At 50.8% G+C, this 19,300-nt stretch overlaps 1 protein-coding gene across 1 annotated transcript in view; it reads right to left on the reverse strand.

Moving 5' to 3' along the window:
* Positions 1 to 16,831, reverse strand: part of ATP6V1B2 (ATPase H+ transporting V1 subunit B2) — a 61,461-nt gene extending 44,630 nt beyond the window's left edge. The window contains exons 1-7 of the mRNA XM_075346456.1: positions 16,554 to 16,831; positions 4,926 to 4,981; positions 2,075 to 2,173; positions 1,893 to 1,986; positions 1,720 to 1,797; positions 1,488 to 1,627; positions 1,192 to 1,293 (exon numbers count right to left, since the gene is read on the reverse strand). Of these exons, the coding sequence (XP_075202571.1) occupies positions 1,192 to 1,293; positions 1,488 to 1,627; positions 1,720 to 1,797; positions 1,893 to 1,986; positions 2,075 to 2,173; positions 4,926 to 4,981; positions 16,554 to 16,680 (696 nt within the window). The 5' untranslated portion in view covers positions 16,681 to 16,831. The remainder of the gene's footprint in view (positions 1 to 1,191; positions 1,294 to 1,487; positions 1,628 to 1,719; positions 1,798 to 1,892; positions 1,987 to 2,074; positions 2,174 to 4,925; positions 4,982 to 16,553) is intronic.
* Positions 16,832 to 19,300: the final 2,469 nt, after the last annotated feature.

Below are 19,300 nucleotides of genomic sequence, written 5' to 3' on the forward strand. Positions count from 1 at the left end.
AGAGTAAGGAAAGGCCATCAATGTAGAGTAAGGAAAGGCCATCAATGTAGAGTAAGGAAAGGCCATCAATGTAAGAGTAAGGAAAGGCCATCAATGTAAGAGTAAGGAAAGGCCATCAATGTAAGAGTAAGGAAAGGCCATCAATGTAGAGTAAGGAAAGGCCATCAATGTAGAGTAAGGAAAGGCCATCAATGTAAGAGTAAGGAAAGGCCATCAATGTAAGAGTAAGGAAAGGCCATCAATGTAGAGTAAGGAAAGGCCATCAATGTAAGAGTAAGGAAAGGCCATCAATGTAGAGTAAGGAAAGGCCATCAATGTAGAGTAAGGAAAGGCCATCAATGTAGAGTAAGGAAAGGCCATCAATGTAGAGTAAGGAAAGGCCATCAATTTAAGAGTAAGGAAAGGCCATCAATGTAGAGTAAGGAAAGGCCATCAATGTAAGAGTAAGGAAAGGCCATCAATGTAAGAGTAAGGAAAGGCCATCAATGTAAGAGTAAGGAAAGGCCATCAATGTAAGAGTAAGGAAAGGCCATCAATGTAGAGTAAGGAAAGGCCATCAATGTAGAGTAAGGAAAGGCCATCAATTTAAGAGTAAGGAAAGGCCATCAATGTAAGAGTAAGGAAAGGCCATCAATGTAAGAGTAAGGAAAGGCCATCAATGTAGAGTAAGGAAAGGCCATCAATGTAGAGTAAGGAAAGGCCATCAATGTAAATGTAGGGGACACCCCCTTTAAGACAATACCAGCATATTAAACATCAGTCTACATGCCAGGAGTGCTGGAGTAAGATGCGCCTAATTCTTAAAGAAGAATGTACCACTTAATACATTTCTTGCGCTTCCATCAGACGGGTTACGCTTTTGTTGCAATTTACATCACTATTGTGGCATAAATGATAATTTTATTGCCTGTACTTGGGATGCCACAGCCCAACTTTTCAAAAAAAGTTCAAAGTTTGCAGGCCGGGACTGGTGGAAAAATATTAAGGTGCAAAATTTTTGGTAACTTTGAAAACTGATGAATCAGGGACTTATTTCTAGGTCTCCCGTGGATTAAAGACTTCAGTAAGGCACTTTGGACCATCCCTATTGGACTGAAGGGTCCTGAGACAGGGTGATGACAAAGCCCAGAACTCACCATGTATGGGTAATCCTCATTCACAGTGTGCAGCGTTTTGCCATTACTCACTTACCCCCATGGCGGCAAACACAATGGCGAAGTTCTCCTCGGAGTAATCCATAACGTCTTTGGATTTCTTGACTAGCCCGGCCTGACGACAGATCTGTGCCGCAATCTGACAGGAGACAGGAGCAGGTATAAAGCACATGTATATGTACATATAACTCCCATGGGTGTAGAGGTGGAGTGGTGCCCATCAGTGCACCATAATGTGAGTCGTACGGCTGAAGGACAATTTGGGACCCCGTGTGACCCATCATTTCTGAATTTGTCCTCTGTGAACCATTTTTAGGCCTTTCTACCACTCACCTCATTATGGGGGAGACCAGCGGCGGAGAAGATTGGGATTTTCTGCCCACGGGCAATGCTGTTCATGCCATCGATGGCAGAGATGCCCGTCTGGATCATCTCCTCGGGGTAAATCCTGCATTGAGGATTAATGGGCTGCCCTGCAGAGAACATACATAAGGTTTAGATAGAAAATATAAATCTAACTCACATATCGGACAACTCATGGGAGTACCAGGGTCCTCAGACTTACCCATGATGTCCAGGTAATCTTCAGCCAGGACCGTAGGCCCGCGGTCAATGGGCTTCCCTGAGCCGTTAAATACACGACCTTGAGAAACAGAACTGAATATATCAGCAAATCTGCAAAACCCAATCTGACCGCACCTCAGAATAACTATACGTGTAAGCAGGGGGCTCACATACCCAGCATGTCCTCTGATACAGGGGTCCGCAGGATGTCTCCAGAAAACTCACAAGATGTCTTCTTGGCATCTATACCTGAAGTTCCCTCAAAAACCTGCAGAAGAAGGGTGAAAGATATCAAAAGACAGAGAAGAGGATATGGTGGGTGCACACAGGGGAGGTGCCTTATCTCCGGGTCTTACCTGTACCACAGCCTTGGACCCGCTGACCTCCAGCACCTGACCGCTCCTTTTTGTGCCATCGGGAAGAGTCAAGTACACGATCTCTGAATATCTGGGGAACTGAGATAAAGACACAGACACATGGGTGACACATCAGCTACAGCAAGAAGACGGACATCAGTCTGCTCCATACAGGTTCTGGGGACAACTATAAAAAGCCACACGTGCCAAAAAGGCGAGAGTCAAACATGGGGGGCACCGGGGCTTCTTGGGAGAGAAGCTGACTTAGAGGGAGTCAGGCCGCAGGTTTTTTACTACTTCATAATGTAGACAAAGATTCTGAACCTAACCATATTTAAAAGGGAACCTGTCACAACTTTTTTTGGCCTATAAGCTGCGGCCACCACCACCAGGCTCTTATATACAGTATGTTAGAATGCTGTATACAAGAGCCCAGGCCGGGGGTATAACATAAAAACACTTTATAATACTTACCTAACAGTCGCGCGGTGGGCCTTATGGGCGTCTCCGTTGTCCGGTGCCGCCTCTTTTGGCCATCTTTGCTCTCCTTCTCTAGCCGCGGTGCATGACGGGTCCGACGTCATACACAAGCGCCGGCATTCAGGTCCTGAGCAGGGCAGATCAAAGTATTGTAGTGCGCTTGCGCAGGACCGGCGAGTGTGTATGACGTAGACGCATCATGCACACAGGCTTCAGAAAGAGGACAAAGATGACCGAAAGAGGAGGCGCCGGCGCCAGACAATGGAGACGCCCATAAGGCCAACCGAGCAACCGTTAGGTAAGTATTATAAAGGTTTTTTTTATGTTATACCCCCGGCCTGGGCGCTTATATACAGCATGTTAGAATGCTGTACATAAGAGCCCGCTGTGTGCAGCCGTTCTGACTATATGTCAGGATGGAGTGTAGCAGAGCTGGGAGCTGTCCCCGCCCACACCAGGCTCTATAGATTGACAGCTCACTGTCAGTGCACAATCACAGCAGGGGGCAAGCGGGTCTTCTCTGTACATGCAGAGGAGTCACACCAATCAAAGAGCAATAAACCCTTTAGTATAAGTAATCAATGGCTCACACACAGATAAGAGAAACACAGATGTTTTTTCTTTTTTAACCCACGCAGCATGCTTTCCTCAGCTTACATTGCAAAATCCTGGTGACAGATTCCCTTTAAAAGGGGATGTCTTATGTCTTTAGGAGCACACTGCTCCCCGCCTTCCACCTTCCTGCATGTCGGTGGGCTCCTGATGATAGGCAGTTTGCGCAGCAGCTGACCTGAACTGTGCACTCCCTGAGGTGGCAAAAAGAGGCAGCCTATGCCTCTGCAGCATCGGGGGAGGCACGAGGGGCTGAAGTTGTCAGGATCCAGCCATTGTTCACAAGCATATGGAGACTGCTGCCATCGAGCAATTCTAAAAATGGGGCTTTGCAATGTGCCCTTGCAACGAAGCAGTCCAATGTGTGCAAATCCACTCCTTTCATTGTCCGTGGCACTGCGGACATAGTCAAGCCCAATACAGATTACGTCCATCAGTCCCATATACAATGGCGCGGAACGTTAACATGTGCAGCCCAAGCACCATTCAGAAGACACATTGCAGAGCCCCATTTTTAGGATCAGTGAGGGGCACAGCACAGGGACCTGCAGCTATGAGTAAGTTTCCACCAACCCTGCAAATAAAAAATACTGTACATTTTTGGATCATAAAACCATTTTTGGATCAGAAAACCAACTTTTCCTCCCAAAAATTTGTGAGGAAAACAAGGGGTGCGTCTTATAATTTGAATGTAGATTATCGGGGGATGGTGGAGGCAGGGAAGATGCTTCGGGCCGCGAGTGCTGTACTGCTGGTGGTGAGCCAGGGGCTGCTGTCACCAGTGCGAGCTTCAAATAATGGCGCATGCAGATGGCGCTCTCGGCTCAAGATCTTGTGTGCGCATGCGCCGCCTCGGGCCCATTGATTCCCTGCAGCTGACTTAAGAAAACGTCGCCCAGAGGTAGCGCTTGCACAGATGAGATATCGGCTTGCCATTGACCCGAGGGCTCAATCTGCGCATGCGCCATTTCTTTGAAGCCGCACTGCCGATAGATTCTGGATGCTCCTTCTGCCTCACAGTGCCTCAAGCGAGCATCTGGGCCCCCCCTCTGCATTGCCCTATTCCAGCGCCGTCCCTGCCTTCTGTGACCCCGCTCCACCACCGCTGCCGCCCCCTCTCCGGTAAGACATCACCGGATTATAAGACGAACCCCATATTTTTTCCCTTTTTTTCCTCTAAATTTGGGGTGCGCCTTATAAAACAAAGTACTGTAAGGCTATGTGCGCACGTTGCGTAAATTCATGCAGTTACGCTGCGCTTTGCAGCGCAGCGTAACTGCATGCGTCCTGCGTCCCCTGCACAGTCTATGGAGATTGTGCAGGGGCCGTGCGCACGTGGCGTCTCAGAGCGCAGCGCTTCGGCTACTGCCGAAGCGCTGCGCAAAAAGAAGTGACATGTCACTTCTTTCCTGCGCTTTGCCGGCAGCTCCTGCTCTGTCTATGGCAGGAGCTGCAGGCAGAGCGCATGGAATCGGCGCTCACTACGGACATTTCTGCAGCGATCTAAAGCGCACATGTGCTCTTCAGATCGCTGCAGAAATTTCTGCAGTGAAGTACGCAACGTGCGCACATAGCCTAACTTGCCATCTTGCTACAAAATCTTTATGCCCATAACAAAGTGTGTGGAAGACGCTCTCAAGTAAAGAGGGCTTTCCTCATACTGGTACCGGCTACAAATTCTGCTCCTATCTGCAGCCCCATGAGGCCGAACAATGATCTACAATGATCCGGCCGGGAGCACCGATCGCCATCAGATTACCTTGACGTTGTCCAGGATGACGAGAGGTCCATTGACTCCAGAAACTGTCCGATAAGCTGCAAAAGAGGATGTCGGGCAGATTAAAGGGGGGCAGCAAAGAGGGCGTGAAATACAGAACTATCCGCAAAAACGAGGACATGAATTCAGAGCGACAGACTTGGATGGAGCGGATCCGAAGGGAGAGCGCGATGCAAGACACGACCGAGATAATCTACCCAACACCGGGCCACAACATGAGCCACGGGCGAGTGGTGCTGCCCTCTGCTGGCCGTATCCTGTAATATTGGCCTCAGACAATGGCTCTTGTACTGTAAGGGGCTACAAGGGTAGGCCTGAGCCTTGATAGGTTACAGACACCCAACCTACGGAGTATATCTGGGTTTCTAAGCCACGTCCAGGTCATTAATCATTCAGTAATAGGCAGCCAGGCCTACGAGTCTTCATGTCACCATAAAGGAGTGGTGCAGCCATATAGCCGGGCCATCGGCTCGTAACTGCTCTCTATTTTTTAATAATCGGTCATGCCCCACACAGGCGAGATTAGTCCCCATGGTGGTCACACTATGGAGCATTGTCCTGACTGAGCCGGAAGCCAAGTAATGAGTGATCCGGAGCCGTAATGGCACAAGCAGATGATTGCCACTGTCCTCATCCCGGGCCGTTCTGCTCATCTACTGAGGCACAATCGATTCATTCACAACGCGTTCAGCCCTTCGCCTTCTCCGGGCACATGGGGCGGGTGCACTTCTGTACACGCACGTCTAAAAGAAACTGTGTAATAGTGACACCTGGGGGCCAAAACAGTAAAACTACAACTAAAGACCGAGCCAAGATGAAATTCAGGCATTAAGGAACCACTATTCAAAATAAGTGATATCACAGCTCACCTCCTCCCCTCCTGGGCAATGACTGATAACACCTCTTTGTACAGTAGATCATATAGGATCCACCATTCGCAAAAGGTGACATCACAGCTCACCTTCTCCCCCTCCTGAACAATGACCAATAACACCTCTATATACAGTAGATTACACAGGATCCACTATTTATGATAGCTGATCGCAAAGCTAACCTCCTCCTACTCCTGTACAATGACTGATAACACCTCTACATACAGGAGATCACACATGATCCACCATTCACAATAGGTGATGTCACAACTCACTTCCTCCCCCTGTAGAGTGATTGGTAACACAGCTCCACCATTCACAAACAGGTGATGCCAGAGCTCACCTCCTCCCCCCTCCTGTACAATAACTCATAACACCTCTATATACAGTAGACAATACAAACCACCATTCATGATGGGTGATGTCACAGCTCACCTCTTGTTTCTGTACAATGACTAATAATCTCTATATACAGTAGATAGCCCTGGATCCACCATTCACAATAGATTATGTCACAGCTCACCTAATCCCCCTCCTGTACAAAGACTGATAAAACCTCTCTCTATAATATATATATATATTTTATATATATATATTTTATATATATATATATATATATATATATATATATATATATATATATATATATATATATATATATATATATATATATATATATATATATATATATATATATATATATATATATATATATAGTAGATAGCCCTGGATCCACCATTCACAATAGGTGATGTCACAGCTCACCTCCCCCCCTCCTGTGCAATAACTGAGAACACCTCTATATATAGTGGACCACACCAGATCCCCCATTCACAATAGGTGATGTCAAAGCTCACCTCCTCCCCCTCCTGTACAATAATTGATAACACCTCTATATATAGTAGATCACACCAGAACCACCATTCACAATAGGTGATGTCACAGCTCACCTCCTCCCCCTCCTGTACAACAACTAATAACACCTCTATATATAGTAGATAACACTGGATCCACCATTCACAATAGGCAATGTCAAAGCTCACCTCCTCCTCCTCTTGTACAATTAAACACTCAGATCTTCCTACAAGCATGGGTCTAATGGACCTTACTAAAGAGTTTACGGAGGCTGTGGGGCTGTAATAACAGCAGACATCTGCCTATATTACGCCTGTGTGACACTCGCCGTACGGCCTATTGAGCTTCAGCTGTATTTGTGTAATACAGGCAGGCTTCAGTATGAATACGGGCTAGTGAGTCTATTCTCATGGAGCCATCCTTGGGAGCCTGCCAGGGACATTGGACTCCTGAAACTACGGGGCTGTCTGCATAGATCTTCTATTTGCTGCTATACAACGGTGCTGATCGCAGTCCTCTATGGAGGCGTCACAGCAGTACCCAGATGGTAAAGCCGAGGGTCTCCAGCTGCCCCTATGGTAGCTGATCAGTGCCCTGGGACCGTGCAGCGGTCAGACGATGTAGCCGCGGTGCACAGGTATCAGCGAGCTGTCTATATAATATAGTGAGTGTATTCTGACCGTGCAGTGAGTGCAGCTCCTGAGCCCCCTCCACTAGAGATCACCCCTATTTTGCTTGAAGGGTTAAAATAACCACAAACGTATACAATGCTCCCTTTAATATCAGGCAGGGAAACTTTCACATACAATTAAGTAGGCATTATGACACGGATTATCAAAGGAAAGTAAGTACACCAGCCTCATCAGGAGAGGCCTATTTATTAACCCATGTAATCTGATGACTGATCTGCTTTAACCGTAAGGTGAGACCACGGAGAGGAGTGCAGGGCCATCATGAATCCTGCACCCACATGCCCGGGGTCACTGCCTGACCACTCTGTACTGTAACCCTGGATGATGGGTGCAGGGAAAAGCCCAATTCTGAAGCAATTTCCAATTAACCCTTCCTCCTAAGGTCAGGTAAGTAGCACTCAGCCAGAAGCTCCGGGTCAGAAGTGGTGAAATGTGTGACTGCGTGCAACTGATTTAGGCCGTCAGCTGCACTGATTCCTGGGGCGGATGGATGCCCCGTCCGGGCACATAACATGGGTTTGGTAAGAACCTCAGAAAAGGGAAGCGGCCGTGTGCCGGAGCTTCTGCTTCCCCTGTAGCGTTCCCCTGCGGGAGTCATCTGCTCCTCTGTTTCCTCTTCTCTGGCCATTGTGTCACCGCTCACACAATCCTCATTTTTCCAGGAACTCGGCCACAGAACTGTGACATGTGACAAACCACGTCCTGTCACTCCCTGGCAATGGACTGCAGAGATTACAGCCCCTAACAGCGGCATAAAATGCTCTGCTGCCCGCGGCGCAGCCCGGGGACCCGCAACACACTGCGCTAATCAGGAAAGCGGAGCAACAGCAACTACCGGACATCAACCCGGCAAAGGCTGCTGTAACTGTAACCTATACTATCCCCTTAAATATTCATCACCTCCTGACAGTCCAATAAGACACTGGAGAAACTTTTTCCTGCTGGAATACCAGATGATGGAGGGGTTTAGGGGAGATTTAGGGGAGAAAGGAGGGGGGGGGCGGAGGGGAGAAAGGAGGGGGGGGGCGGAGGGGAGAAAGGAGGGGGGGGGCGGAGGGGAGAAAGGAGGGGGGGGGCGGAGGGGAGAAAGGAGGGGGGGGGCGGAGGGGAGAAAGGAGGGGGGGGCCGAGGGGAGAAAGGAGGGGGGGGGCGGAGGGGAGAAAGGAGGGGGGGGCGGAGGGGAGAAAGGAGGGGGGGGCGGAGGGGAGAAAGGAGGGGGGGCGGAGGGGAGAAAGGAGGGGGGGGCGGAGGGGAGAAAGGAGGGGGGGGGCGGAGGGGAGAAAGGAGGGGGGGGCGGAGAGGAGAAAGGAGGGGGGGGCGGAGAGGAGAAAGGAGGGGGGGGCGGAGAGGAGAAAGGAGGGGGGGCGGAGGGGAGAAAGGAGGGGGGGGGCGGAGGGGAGAAAGGGGGGGGGGGGCGGAGGGGAGAAAGGAGGGGGGGCGGAGGGGAGAAAGGAGGGGGGGCGGAGGGGAGAAAGGAGGGGGGGCGGAGGGGAGAAAGGAGGGGGGGGTGGAGGGGAGAAAGGAGGGGGGGCGGACGGGAGAAAGGAGGGGGGGCGGAGGGGAGAAAGGAGGGGGGGGCGGAGGGGAGAAAGGAGGGGGGGGCGGAGGGGAGAAAGTAGGGGGGGGCGGAGGGGAGAAAGTAGGGGGGGGGCGGAGGGGAGAAAGTAGGGGGGGGCGGAGGGGAGAAAGTAGGGGGGGGCGGAGGGGAGAAAGTAGGGGGGGGCGGAGGGGAGAAAGGAGGGGGGGGCGGAGGGGAGAAAGGAGGGGGGGGCGGAGGGGAGAAAGGAGGGGGGGGGCGGAGGGGAGAAAGGAGGGGGGGGCGGAGGGGAGAAAGGAGGGGGGGGAGGAGGGGAGAAAGGAGGGGGGGGAGGAGGGGAGAAAGGAGGGGGGGGAGGAGGGGAGAAAGGAGGGGGGGGAGGAGGGGAGAAAGGAGGGGGGGGAGGAGGGGAGAAAGGAGGGGGGGGAGGAGGGGAGAAAGGAGGGGGGGGAGGAGGGGAGAAAGGAGGGGGGGGAGGAGGGGAGAAAGGAGGGGGGGGAGGAGGGGAGAAAGGAGGGGGGAGGAGGGGAGAAAGGAGGGGGGGGAGGGGGGGAGAAAGGAGGGGGGGCGGAGGGGAGAAAGGAGGGGGGGCGGAGGGGAGAAAGGAGGGGGGGCGGAGGGGAGAAAGGAGGGGGGGCGGAGGGGAGAAAGGAGGGGGGGCGGAGGGGAGAAAGGAGGGGGGGCGGAGGGGAGAAAGGAGGGGGGGCGGAGGGGAGAAAGGAGGGGGGGCGGAGGGGAGAAAGGAGGGGGGGCGGAGGGGAGAAAGGAGGGGGGGCGGAGGGGAGAAAGGAGGGGGGGCGGAGGGGAGAAAGGAGGGGGGGCGGAGGGGAGAAAGGAGGGGGGGCGGAGGGGAGAAAGGAGGGGGGGCGGAGGGGAGAAAGGAGGGGGGGCGGAGGGGAGAAAGGAGGGGGGGCGGAGGGGAGAAAGGAGGGGGGGCGGAGGGGAGAAAGGAGGGGGGGCGGAGGGGAGAAAGGAGGGGGGGCGGAGGGGAGAAAGGAGGGGGGGCGGAGGGGAGAAAGGAGGGGGGGCGGAGGGGAGAAAGGAGGGGCGTCCACTTAACATGCATAACCCCACCCCCAGCAGTGATTGGTCGCTTGCTGACAGTGTACACAGTGGTGTGGGAGGGGTTATCCTGTTAGCTGTGTTCTAAGGTCTGCAGCAGAGAAATAGGAGATTTATCATTTCTAGTATTGGATCAGTGATCTTGTACCCCACACATACTTCTAGTAGGGACTGTAAACGCTCATCCGGCACGACAAATCTCCGAGCAGCTAATTCTGACTATTACAGGTGACAAAAATAAGGACCTACAACTTTTGTGACTCTCCATTCATTGTCTATGAGAATGAGAGCACAACGCTCAGCTATTTCCAACAGTCCCACAGACAATGAACAGAGCAGAGGCTGCGTAGTCACATCTTTGCTCCATGGCCCCGATCTTGGTGGGGTTCCAGTATCATATTCTAAGGATCGCTGGTGGTCCCAGTATTCGGACCCCCCTGTGATCAGCAAGTTATCCTTTATCCTGTAAATAGGAGGATAAATTCATCTTTTGGGAACAGCCCTCTCACAAATCAGTTTTTGGCATCAGACACAATCCGGCGTGTGCCTGATGCAACGGATCCGGCGCAGAATATGCAAAAACTGATGCACCTGATCCCTTTTTTTTTTTTTTTTTACGGATCCGGTATACCTGATTGGTCAAAAAACGGACCCGGCGCATCCGTTTTTGCATCCGTTTCATCTGTTTTTTTGCTGCATCTGTTTTGTTTTTTTTTTCAATAAATCAGAGCATGCTCAGTTTACAAAAACGGATCCAGCAGCCGCATCCGTTTTTTGCCGCATTATGCTGGACCCGGCGTTTATAGGCTATGTGCCCACGGGGAAAGTGTCCTGTGGATATATCCGCAGGACATTCTGCAGGAGCTCCCAGAAATCCGCAGCACAACTTTGTCTGTTTACATGCGGTTGTATTGCGGAATGTCCTGCGGATATGCTACGGTGTCCTGCATTGAGGATATAGTACCACAGCTTGGGCACTGCATCCTCAATGCAGAACAAGTGCTGGAGTGATCGGGGTGTTCATATTACTTACCTCCATCACGCAGCACTTCACTCTCCGGCCGTGTCTATCTGCACTGTGCAGGAGAAGGTGGGCGGGCCTGAACTAGCTCCGGCTGTCACATGACCGGAGCTCATGAAGGCCCCGCCCACCTCCTGCTCCTGGCTCCACCGCGCTCCTCTGCACCGGAGGAAGAGACTCCGATGTCTGCTATCAAGGCAGGTAAGTATGGGATCGTGCAAAGAAATACGCAGGAATAATTCACATGCTGCAGATTTTTCCGCAGGGAAATTCGCATTGTTTCCGCTGCGGAGAAAAATGCAGCATGGGCACAGCAGTTCCAAAATGCCATAGAAATGGCTGGAAACTCTCTATGCTGCGGATTTTTAAAAAATCCGCGGAATTTCCGAGAAAAAAATCGCGGCAAATTCCGCAAATTTTCTGCAGCGTGGGTACATAGCCTTCTATTGTAAATCACGCTGTATCGCGCCGGATCCGGCGTCCATAGGCTTCTACTGTAAATCACGCTGTATCGCGCCGGATCCGGCGTTCATAGGCTTCTATTGTAAATCACGCTGTATCGCGCCGGATCCGGCGAGATGTTTTTTTTTGTCAGAGACAAAAAATGTTACAACAGACGTTCCATCCGGCCGCCACATTAACCAATTACGACGGATCCGGCAAAAGCCGGATGCAACGCAATGCCATCAGGCAAAATCCGGCGCTAATACAAATCAATGGGGATAAAACTGATCCGGCGCCGGATCCGTTTTTTTCCGGATTGTGCCTGATGGGGAAAAAAGAGTGATCTGTGAAAGTAGCCCAATACAGTCAATCTTACAGGCGGTGTCCAGGTTTGGGACACAAGTCTGCAGGACACTGACAGCACGCGGTCACAATTACCCAGTGTCGGTGGGCGGTGATGTGACGACTGCTCTCCTGTCCAGCTTCTTGCAATTCTCATCTATTGGGAGAAGCCATACAAGTTCGGCATGAGACGGGGGAATCCTGACAACGTGCGCACCAAACACCATCGGAAATCAATAGTTTGCCCCCGACATTGGGGAGAGTCGGGGGGAGGTGCAAATCTATGAATACCCATCAGCAAATACTCCAGACTTTTGCCTAAATTAGGAAAGACAGATTTATCATTAAGGCACACAAAAAAAAAAGTGCAAAATCAATATGGCAGCCACAACAGAACCCAGGCATCGTCGTCTGGCTTTGTAAGAATCGTGGATGGAAAAAGGGAAATTTATCACTGAAGAACTTTACAGGAGATCCATCACTTGAGGTCGGGAAAGAAGGGGAAACCCGAAAACTGCAAGCGCCCCTGCAGAGACTAATATTCGTGCATCACTGGGCAGATTTGCTGAGGATTTCTCCCTGCTCAACTAGAAAGAGTTGCCATTCAGGGGTTTGGGAAAGCTGAGTAACAATCAAAGAAACCATTACTGCATTGCTGGGGCCAGCTACGGACCAACGCGGGAGCAGAGTATGTGTTATTAAGAGCTGTTAGTTTGGCGCCCCTCAGGCTTCAGTTGCCACAGGGTATTTACCTGATTTAAGGTGCAGTGCTCAACCCGGATTCAGAGGAGGTCGGTACTGGTTTCACCACTTACACAACTCAAACACACAATCAGGGTGTCCTCCCCACTGGAGACCGGGCTAGGGTATGGTCCTAAGGCAATCTCCAAACATGGGGGGCTGCCACCCACTCGTGACAGGGAACCGGGGGAGGAGCAGCCATCAGGGGGAGTCAGGAGCCAACAACAGCAGAGAGTTCTCCAGCAGGAGAGGAAGCGAGCAGACTGTCTCACCGTTCGCTCTGGTGGGACACAGGAGTTCATAGGTTGCAGAGGGGAGAGCTTCATTGCTCCCTCGGGACTGGCGCCACACAGGGTGCAGGACCCTAGGGAAGATCATTCTTCAAGCTGGTTTTCCAGAAACTGCCGGGATGGGGAGATTACACGTCTCCCTGGCCAATAAGTGCCTGAAGCACAGTGCCATATAGTATCCAGGGCCTTGATCTGCGTCAGGCCCCTTTGCGGAACCGAGGCACCTGCAAAAAGGACGGGAGTTTGACTCAACACGGACTGGGGTCCCCAAGTAGCTTTAAGCCACGGGGATCCAACTTACACGGCGCTAGCAGGAAGGGCCCAGTGACCACTACACCGGACTGACCTCTGAAGGGATTCGGGTTTGATGCGACCCATCACAGTGGGTGACCGGTACTACCTGGGTGCCCAGCATAACTGAGTGAAAACAACCTGGAACCGCAGAGACTGTGTGAGCCTGTTATTGCCGGCGCCCGCCATTACTACTTCCCTCATCATCCTCCCGGGGCCCACTCCACCTGTGGGGAGCAGAACCATCTTTGCTGCTACCACCATCCAGCCCGGAGGACAGCGTCAGCAGCGGCGGCTAATCCCTGTCTGCATACTGCAGGTGGAGTTACGACAACAATCTCCTATGTTCCCCCTTTTATTGGTGTACACCTCGGGGCACGAAACCAGACACATCCCAGACCTCCACACTGGCCCGGAGACGAATAAGGCTGCTTTCACAACTCCGGTTTTAGCAGAGCCGGCCAATCCGGCTCTAAAACCTATGCAACGGATGCGGCGACAAAACTCCATGCTTTGCATACGTTTTTGACATGCGGCCCGTCCGGTTTTTGCAGCTTGCGGCAGGCTACTGAGCATGCGCAGTGGAAAAAACCGCATGCGGCGTCCATAGGCATGCATTGCGAATCGCGCCGGCGCAATGAGTTTTTTTTTTTCCGGACAAAAAACGTGCCAGGCAATGTTCCATCCGGCTGCCGCATCGGCTAAATCTGCCGCATGCGGCAAAAAACGGACGGAACGCAAGCCCATGCGGCACAATATGGCACTAATGTAAGTCTATGCAAAAAAAAACGCAACCGACGGCAAAAAAAAACTGTTGCAGTTTTTCTGCAAAGCGCCGGATTGTGCTGCACAGGAAAAAACGGATGTGTGAAATCAGCCTGACAGGTACCAGACCAGACCTGAACCCCCTGCCCCCCTGGGTTTCACATTATCACCTGTCCTGATTGGTGGGGGTCTGACCACAAACACCAGCACTGACTGGCAAGAAGAAGTCTTACTCTCATCACAAAAGGGAGCGGCAGCTCATTCAGGTGATAAGGGAGGATGTCCTGTAAAAGGGATTGTCCAGGATTGGAAAAACATTGCTGCTTTTTTCCAGAAACAGCACAACCACCATAGACAGGCTGTGTCTGGTACTGCAGGTTAGTCCTACTGAAGCTGATGTGTTTGGGCTGCAAAATCACACACAACCTGCTGACAGGTGGGGGCGCTATTTATTTTGCAAGAACACAACCATGTTTTTCTACCACTATCTCACGTAAGTACACAACAGTACAACAAAAATAATTACTTTATTCTTTCCCCTTCCCCCTAAAATAACAGGCAAAAACTGAATCTAATCGACCCCAGCACTATGTAGTAAAAAAACAAAAATAAAACATCCTGCAAAAACCTAATGAAAAAATAAACCAATGGGATTTTTTGTTCTTACTGAGCGGTTTGGAGTAAAAAAGAAAACTGCACAATGTAGAAAAGTCTAGGAACAAATTCAATATTCTAAGAACAAAACATTTCCACATCTGTGAGCGGAAACATGACACACAGGCGAGAAGAGGAATGATCCAGCCTCGCTGCAGGAATGAGGACGTATGGGGGAGGGAGGATGAGGAAGAGAGGAGGGGGTCACATGACGGCAAGCATGTGATGCAGGGAACCACATGACTGAGTGCCGGCCTCACCTATAGACTCTGTACAATCTGCCTGACACTGAGCGGCCTCCTCACCTATAGGCTCCTCCGTACAGTCTGCCTGCCTCACCTATAGGCTCCTCCGTACAGTGTCTGCCTGCCTCACCTATAGGCTCCTCCATACAGTGTCTGCCTGCATCACCTATAGACTCCTCCGTACAGTGTCTGCCTGCCTCACCTATAGGCTCCTCCATACAGTGTCTGCCTGCATCACCTATAGACTCCTCCGTACAGTGTCTGCCTGCCTCACCTATAGGCTCCTCCGTACAGTGTCTGCCGGCCTCACCTATAGGCTCCTCCGTACAGTGTCTGCCTGCCTCACCTATAGGCTCCTCCGTACAGTGTCTGCCGGCCTCACCTATAGGCTCCTCCGTACAGTGTCTGCCTGCCTCACCTATAGGCACCTCCGTACAGTCTGCCTGCCTCACCTATAGACTCCTCCATACAGTGTCTGCCTGCCTCACCTATAGGCTCCTCCGTACAGTCTGCCCGCCTCACCTATAGGCTCCTCCGTACAGTCTGCCCGCCTCACCTATAGGCTCCTCCGTACAGTCTGCCCGCCTCACCTATAGGCTCCTCCGTACAGTCTGCCCGCCTCACCTATAGGCTCCCTCCGTACAGTGTCTGCCTCACCTATAGACTCCTCCATAAAGTGTCTGCCTCACCTATAGACTCCTCCATAAAGTGTCTGCCTCACCTATAGACTCCTCCGTACAGTCTGCCTCACCTATAGACTCCTCCGTACAGTCTGCCCGCCTCACGTATAGGCTCCTCCGTACAGTGTGCCTGCCTCACCTATAGGCTCCTCCATACAGTCTGCCTGCCTCACCTATAGACTCCTCCATAAAGTGTCTGCCTCACCTATAGACTCCTCCATAAAGTGTCTGCCTCACCTATAGACTCCTCCGTACAGTGTGCCTGCCTCACCTATAGGCTCCTCCGTACAGTGTGCCCGCCTCACCTATAGGCTCCTCCGTACAGTCTGCCTGCCTCACCTATAGGCTCCTCCTTACAGTCTGCCCGCCTCACCTATAGGCTCCTCCGTACAGTCTGCCTGCCTCACCTATAGGCTCCTCCTTAGTCTGCCTGCCTCACCTATAGGCTCATCCGTACAGTCTGCCTGCCTCACCTATAGACTCCTCCGTACAGTGCCTGCCTGCCTCATCTATAGACTCCTCCATAGAGTGTCTGCCTGCCTCACCTATAGACTCCTTCATACAGTGTCTGCCTGCCTCACCTATAGACTCCTCCGTACAGTGCCTGCAGTATAACCTGCCCTGATCTCTGCGGATTTGTCTACACATAAACAGACACCTGTTACTTTGTGTTGTCACTGAAAACACAGGGAAAAAAAGCGCGCCGGAGGGTGTAATGTGCTGGATAGGGCCATAACCCGCCGGGTATCGCCTGCAGCAGGTGGAGAGGGGAATGACAGCAATATCTGCACCATCCTCAGTGATCTGCAACCTGGAGCTCCCCAGTGCTCACAAAACTACACCTTCCAGCATGCCCAGAGAGCCTGTGGATGGCAGGGCATGCTGGGAGTTGTAGTTTTGCAGCTACATCATATTAAGGATCCTATTAGACAGCAGCTCATAAGACAGCAGCTTCTAATAAGACTATCCCCTCCCCCCATTGATTTCCATGTATCCACAATTCCCTGCAGCCCCCATTATTCTCATGAACATCTTTTAAAGGGGATGTCCACTACTCCCCATACATCAGCAGTCATTGCACACACAATATAGGGCTATTTCCTGGTGACATGGACTCACTGAGCCGTGGCTGGGACAGGTAGTCCCTGCTGACCGCCTGGACGTGCTCCCGGGCCGCCTGCCCCGCCGGGTTCCCCAGCCCTCCACGGCTCCCGGTGTCTCCTCCGCGCATCACTCTCACCGCCATCTTCTCCGCAGTGACACTAGCAGCCGGGGAATCGCCTGTCAGCAGCTTCTTAATACCTCGGTGACGTCAGCACGTACACTCTGACGTACCCGGATAAGAGGGGCGGAGCTATGGTTCCAACGTCACCTAAACATAGTGGCTGGGATTATGGGATAAGCGTGAAGGGCCGGAAAAATAGAGCTGTGTAGAAGCTGAGGGGAAAGGACAAGACGGTCTACACAGTTATAATAGGCGGGGGAGCTGAAATTGTGTCCATCACTTCCGGTGGCTTCAGAGTCAGGGTGTACAAAAATGGCGGACTTCCGGTGTAGGGTCTTGTCCTTGGTGCTGATTTTTTTTTTTTTTTTTTTAATTTCAAGAATAAAATACACGAACACGTTGTAAATCCTTATATAATGCCATACAGCAGGCAGGGGGGGTGTATTGGTGTCATAAGGAGAAGATTACTACTACATCCTGTGGCTTCAGAATGAGGGTGTACAAAAATGGCGCACTTCCGGTGTAGAGTCTTGTCCTTGGTGCTGATTTTTATTTTTTTTATTTATTTTTTTTAATTTTAAGAATAAAATACATGAATATGTAAAATACATGAATATGTTGTAAATCTTTATATAATACCACACAGCAGGCAGGGGGGGCAGTAATGGTGTTATAGGGAGAACATTACTACTACTTCCTGTGACCTCAGAATGAGGGTGTAAAATAATGGCGCATTTCCGGTTTGGGGGTCTCGTCCAGATTTTTGGTTTCTGTTTCATGAATAAAATACATGAGGACGTTGTAAATCTGTATATAATACCACACAGTGATGAAGGGAGTATAGGGATCCTGCCACATTTCCCTATGCATCTCTTGCTGGTAGAAATGATATATACCATATGCAGAACACTAATCGTACAGAGAAAACCGTTCTGGTGCCATTTTGCACATATAGGGGTTTAGTGGATTGCTGACCAGCGGAGGTCTGGAGAGCTGGCCACTACTGAACTAATATGGGACTCCTATCCTAAAAACGAGAAAACCCCTTTGAGGCTGCTTTCACACCTCCGGTTTTAGCAGAGCCGGCCAATCTGGCTCTAAAACCTATGCAACGGATACGGCGACAAAACCGCATCCTTTGCATAAGTTTTTTACATGCGGCCCGTCTGGTTTTTGCCGCTTGCGGCAGGCTACTGAGCATGCGCAGTGGCAAAAACCGCATGCATTGCAAATCGCGCCGGATGCGGCGCAATGCGTTTTTTTTTTTGCCGGACAAAAAAACGTGCCAGGCAACGTTCCATCCGGCCGCCGCATCGGCTAAATCTGCAGCATGCGGCAAAAACCGGACGGAACGCAAGCCCATGAGGCACAATACGGCACTAATGTAAGTCTATGCAAAAAGAACGCAACCGGCAGCAAAAAAAAAGGTTGCGTTTTTTGTGCAAAGCGCCGGATTGTGCCGCACAGGAAAAACCGGATGTGTGAAAGCAGCCTAAGCCACCAGAGAGTGCGACTGTACATGTATGTCCTGATGTTTAGGTGGGCACATTATTATGACCCTCACAAACATGGCCATGATAGACTTCTGCTCTGATCCCAGTGACTTGAAGGAGATGTCCAGTTTAAATAAGACTATTTTTCAATACCTTAGTAGGGGATTGTGTCTGGACATCGGAGCAGGGACTCCCCTGGTCCGGACCCTCATCTTATGGGGTAGAGGGGAGAATGCTAATAAAGGTTATCTGCAAAAGACCCCACATGTTCATGTCTTAACTAGCTATAATGCATGGATATACTGGCATAACATAATGCCTAATTTTCCCTGTGGTGGTGCTGTTGAGTCCTACAGATTGTAGCTGGTCATTGGAACACTCAATTACCAGTATATCAGGCGACCCCTAACTAAAAGGGATTGTCAATACTAACAGACCCTTTACACAAAAGACTAATGTCATCCGAACCCGCTAATATCGGTGGGCTCAGTCTACGTCTAATACAGTTAGGTCCAGAAATATTTGGACAGTGACACAATTTTCGCGAGTTGGGCTCTGCATGCCACCACATTGGATTTGAAATGAAACCTCTACAACAGAATTCAAGTGCAGATTGTAACGTTTAATTTGAAGGTTTGAACAAAAATATCTGATAGAAATTGTAGGAATTGTACACATTTCTTTACAAACACTCCACATTTTAGGAGGTCAAAAGTAATTGGACAAATAAACCAAACCCAAACAAAATATTTTTATTTTCAATATTTTGTTGCAAATCCTTTGGAGGCAATCACTGCCTTAAGTCTGGAACCCATGGACATCACCAAACGCTGGGTTTCCTCCTTCTTAATGCTTTGCCAGGCCTTTACAGCCGCAGCCTTCAGGTCTTGCTTGTTTGTGGGTCTTTCCGTCTTAAGTCTGGATTTGAGCAAGTGAAATGCATGCTCAATTGGGTTAAGATCTGGTGATTGACTTGGCCATTGCAGAAGGTTCCACTTTTTTGCACTCATGAACTCCTGGGTAGCTTTGGCTGTATGCTTGGGGTCATTGTCCATCTGTTCTATGAAGCGACGTCCGATCAACTTTGCGGCATTTGGCTGAATCTGGGCTGAAAGTATATCCCGGTACACTTCAGAATTCATCCGGCT

The sequence above is a fragment of the Anomaloglossus baeobatrachus genome, chromosome 4 (assembly GCF_048569485.1).
Source record: "Anomaloglossus baeobatrachus isolate aAnoBae1 chromosome 4, aAnoBae1.hap1, whole genome shotgun sequence".
In the NCBI taxonomy this organism is placed as follows: domain Eukaryota; kingdom Metazoa; phylum Chordata; class Amphibia; order Anura; family Aromobatidae; genus Anomaloglossus; species Anomaloglossus baeobatrachus.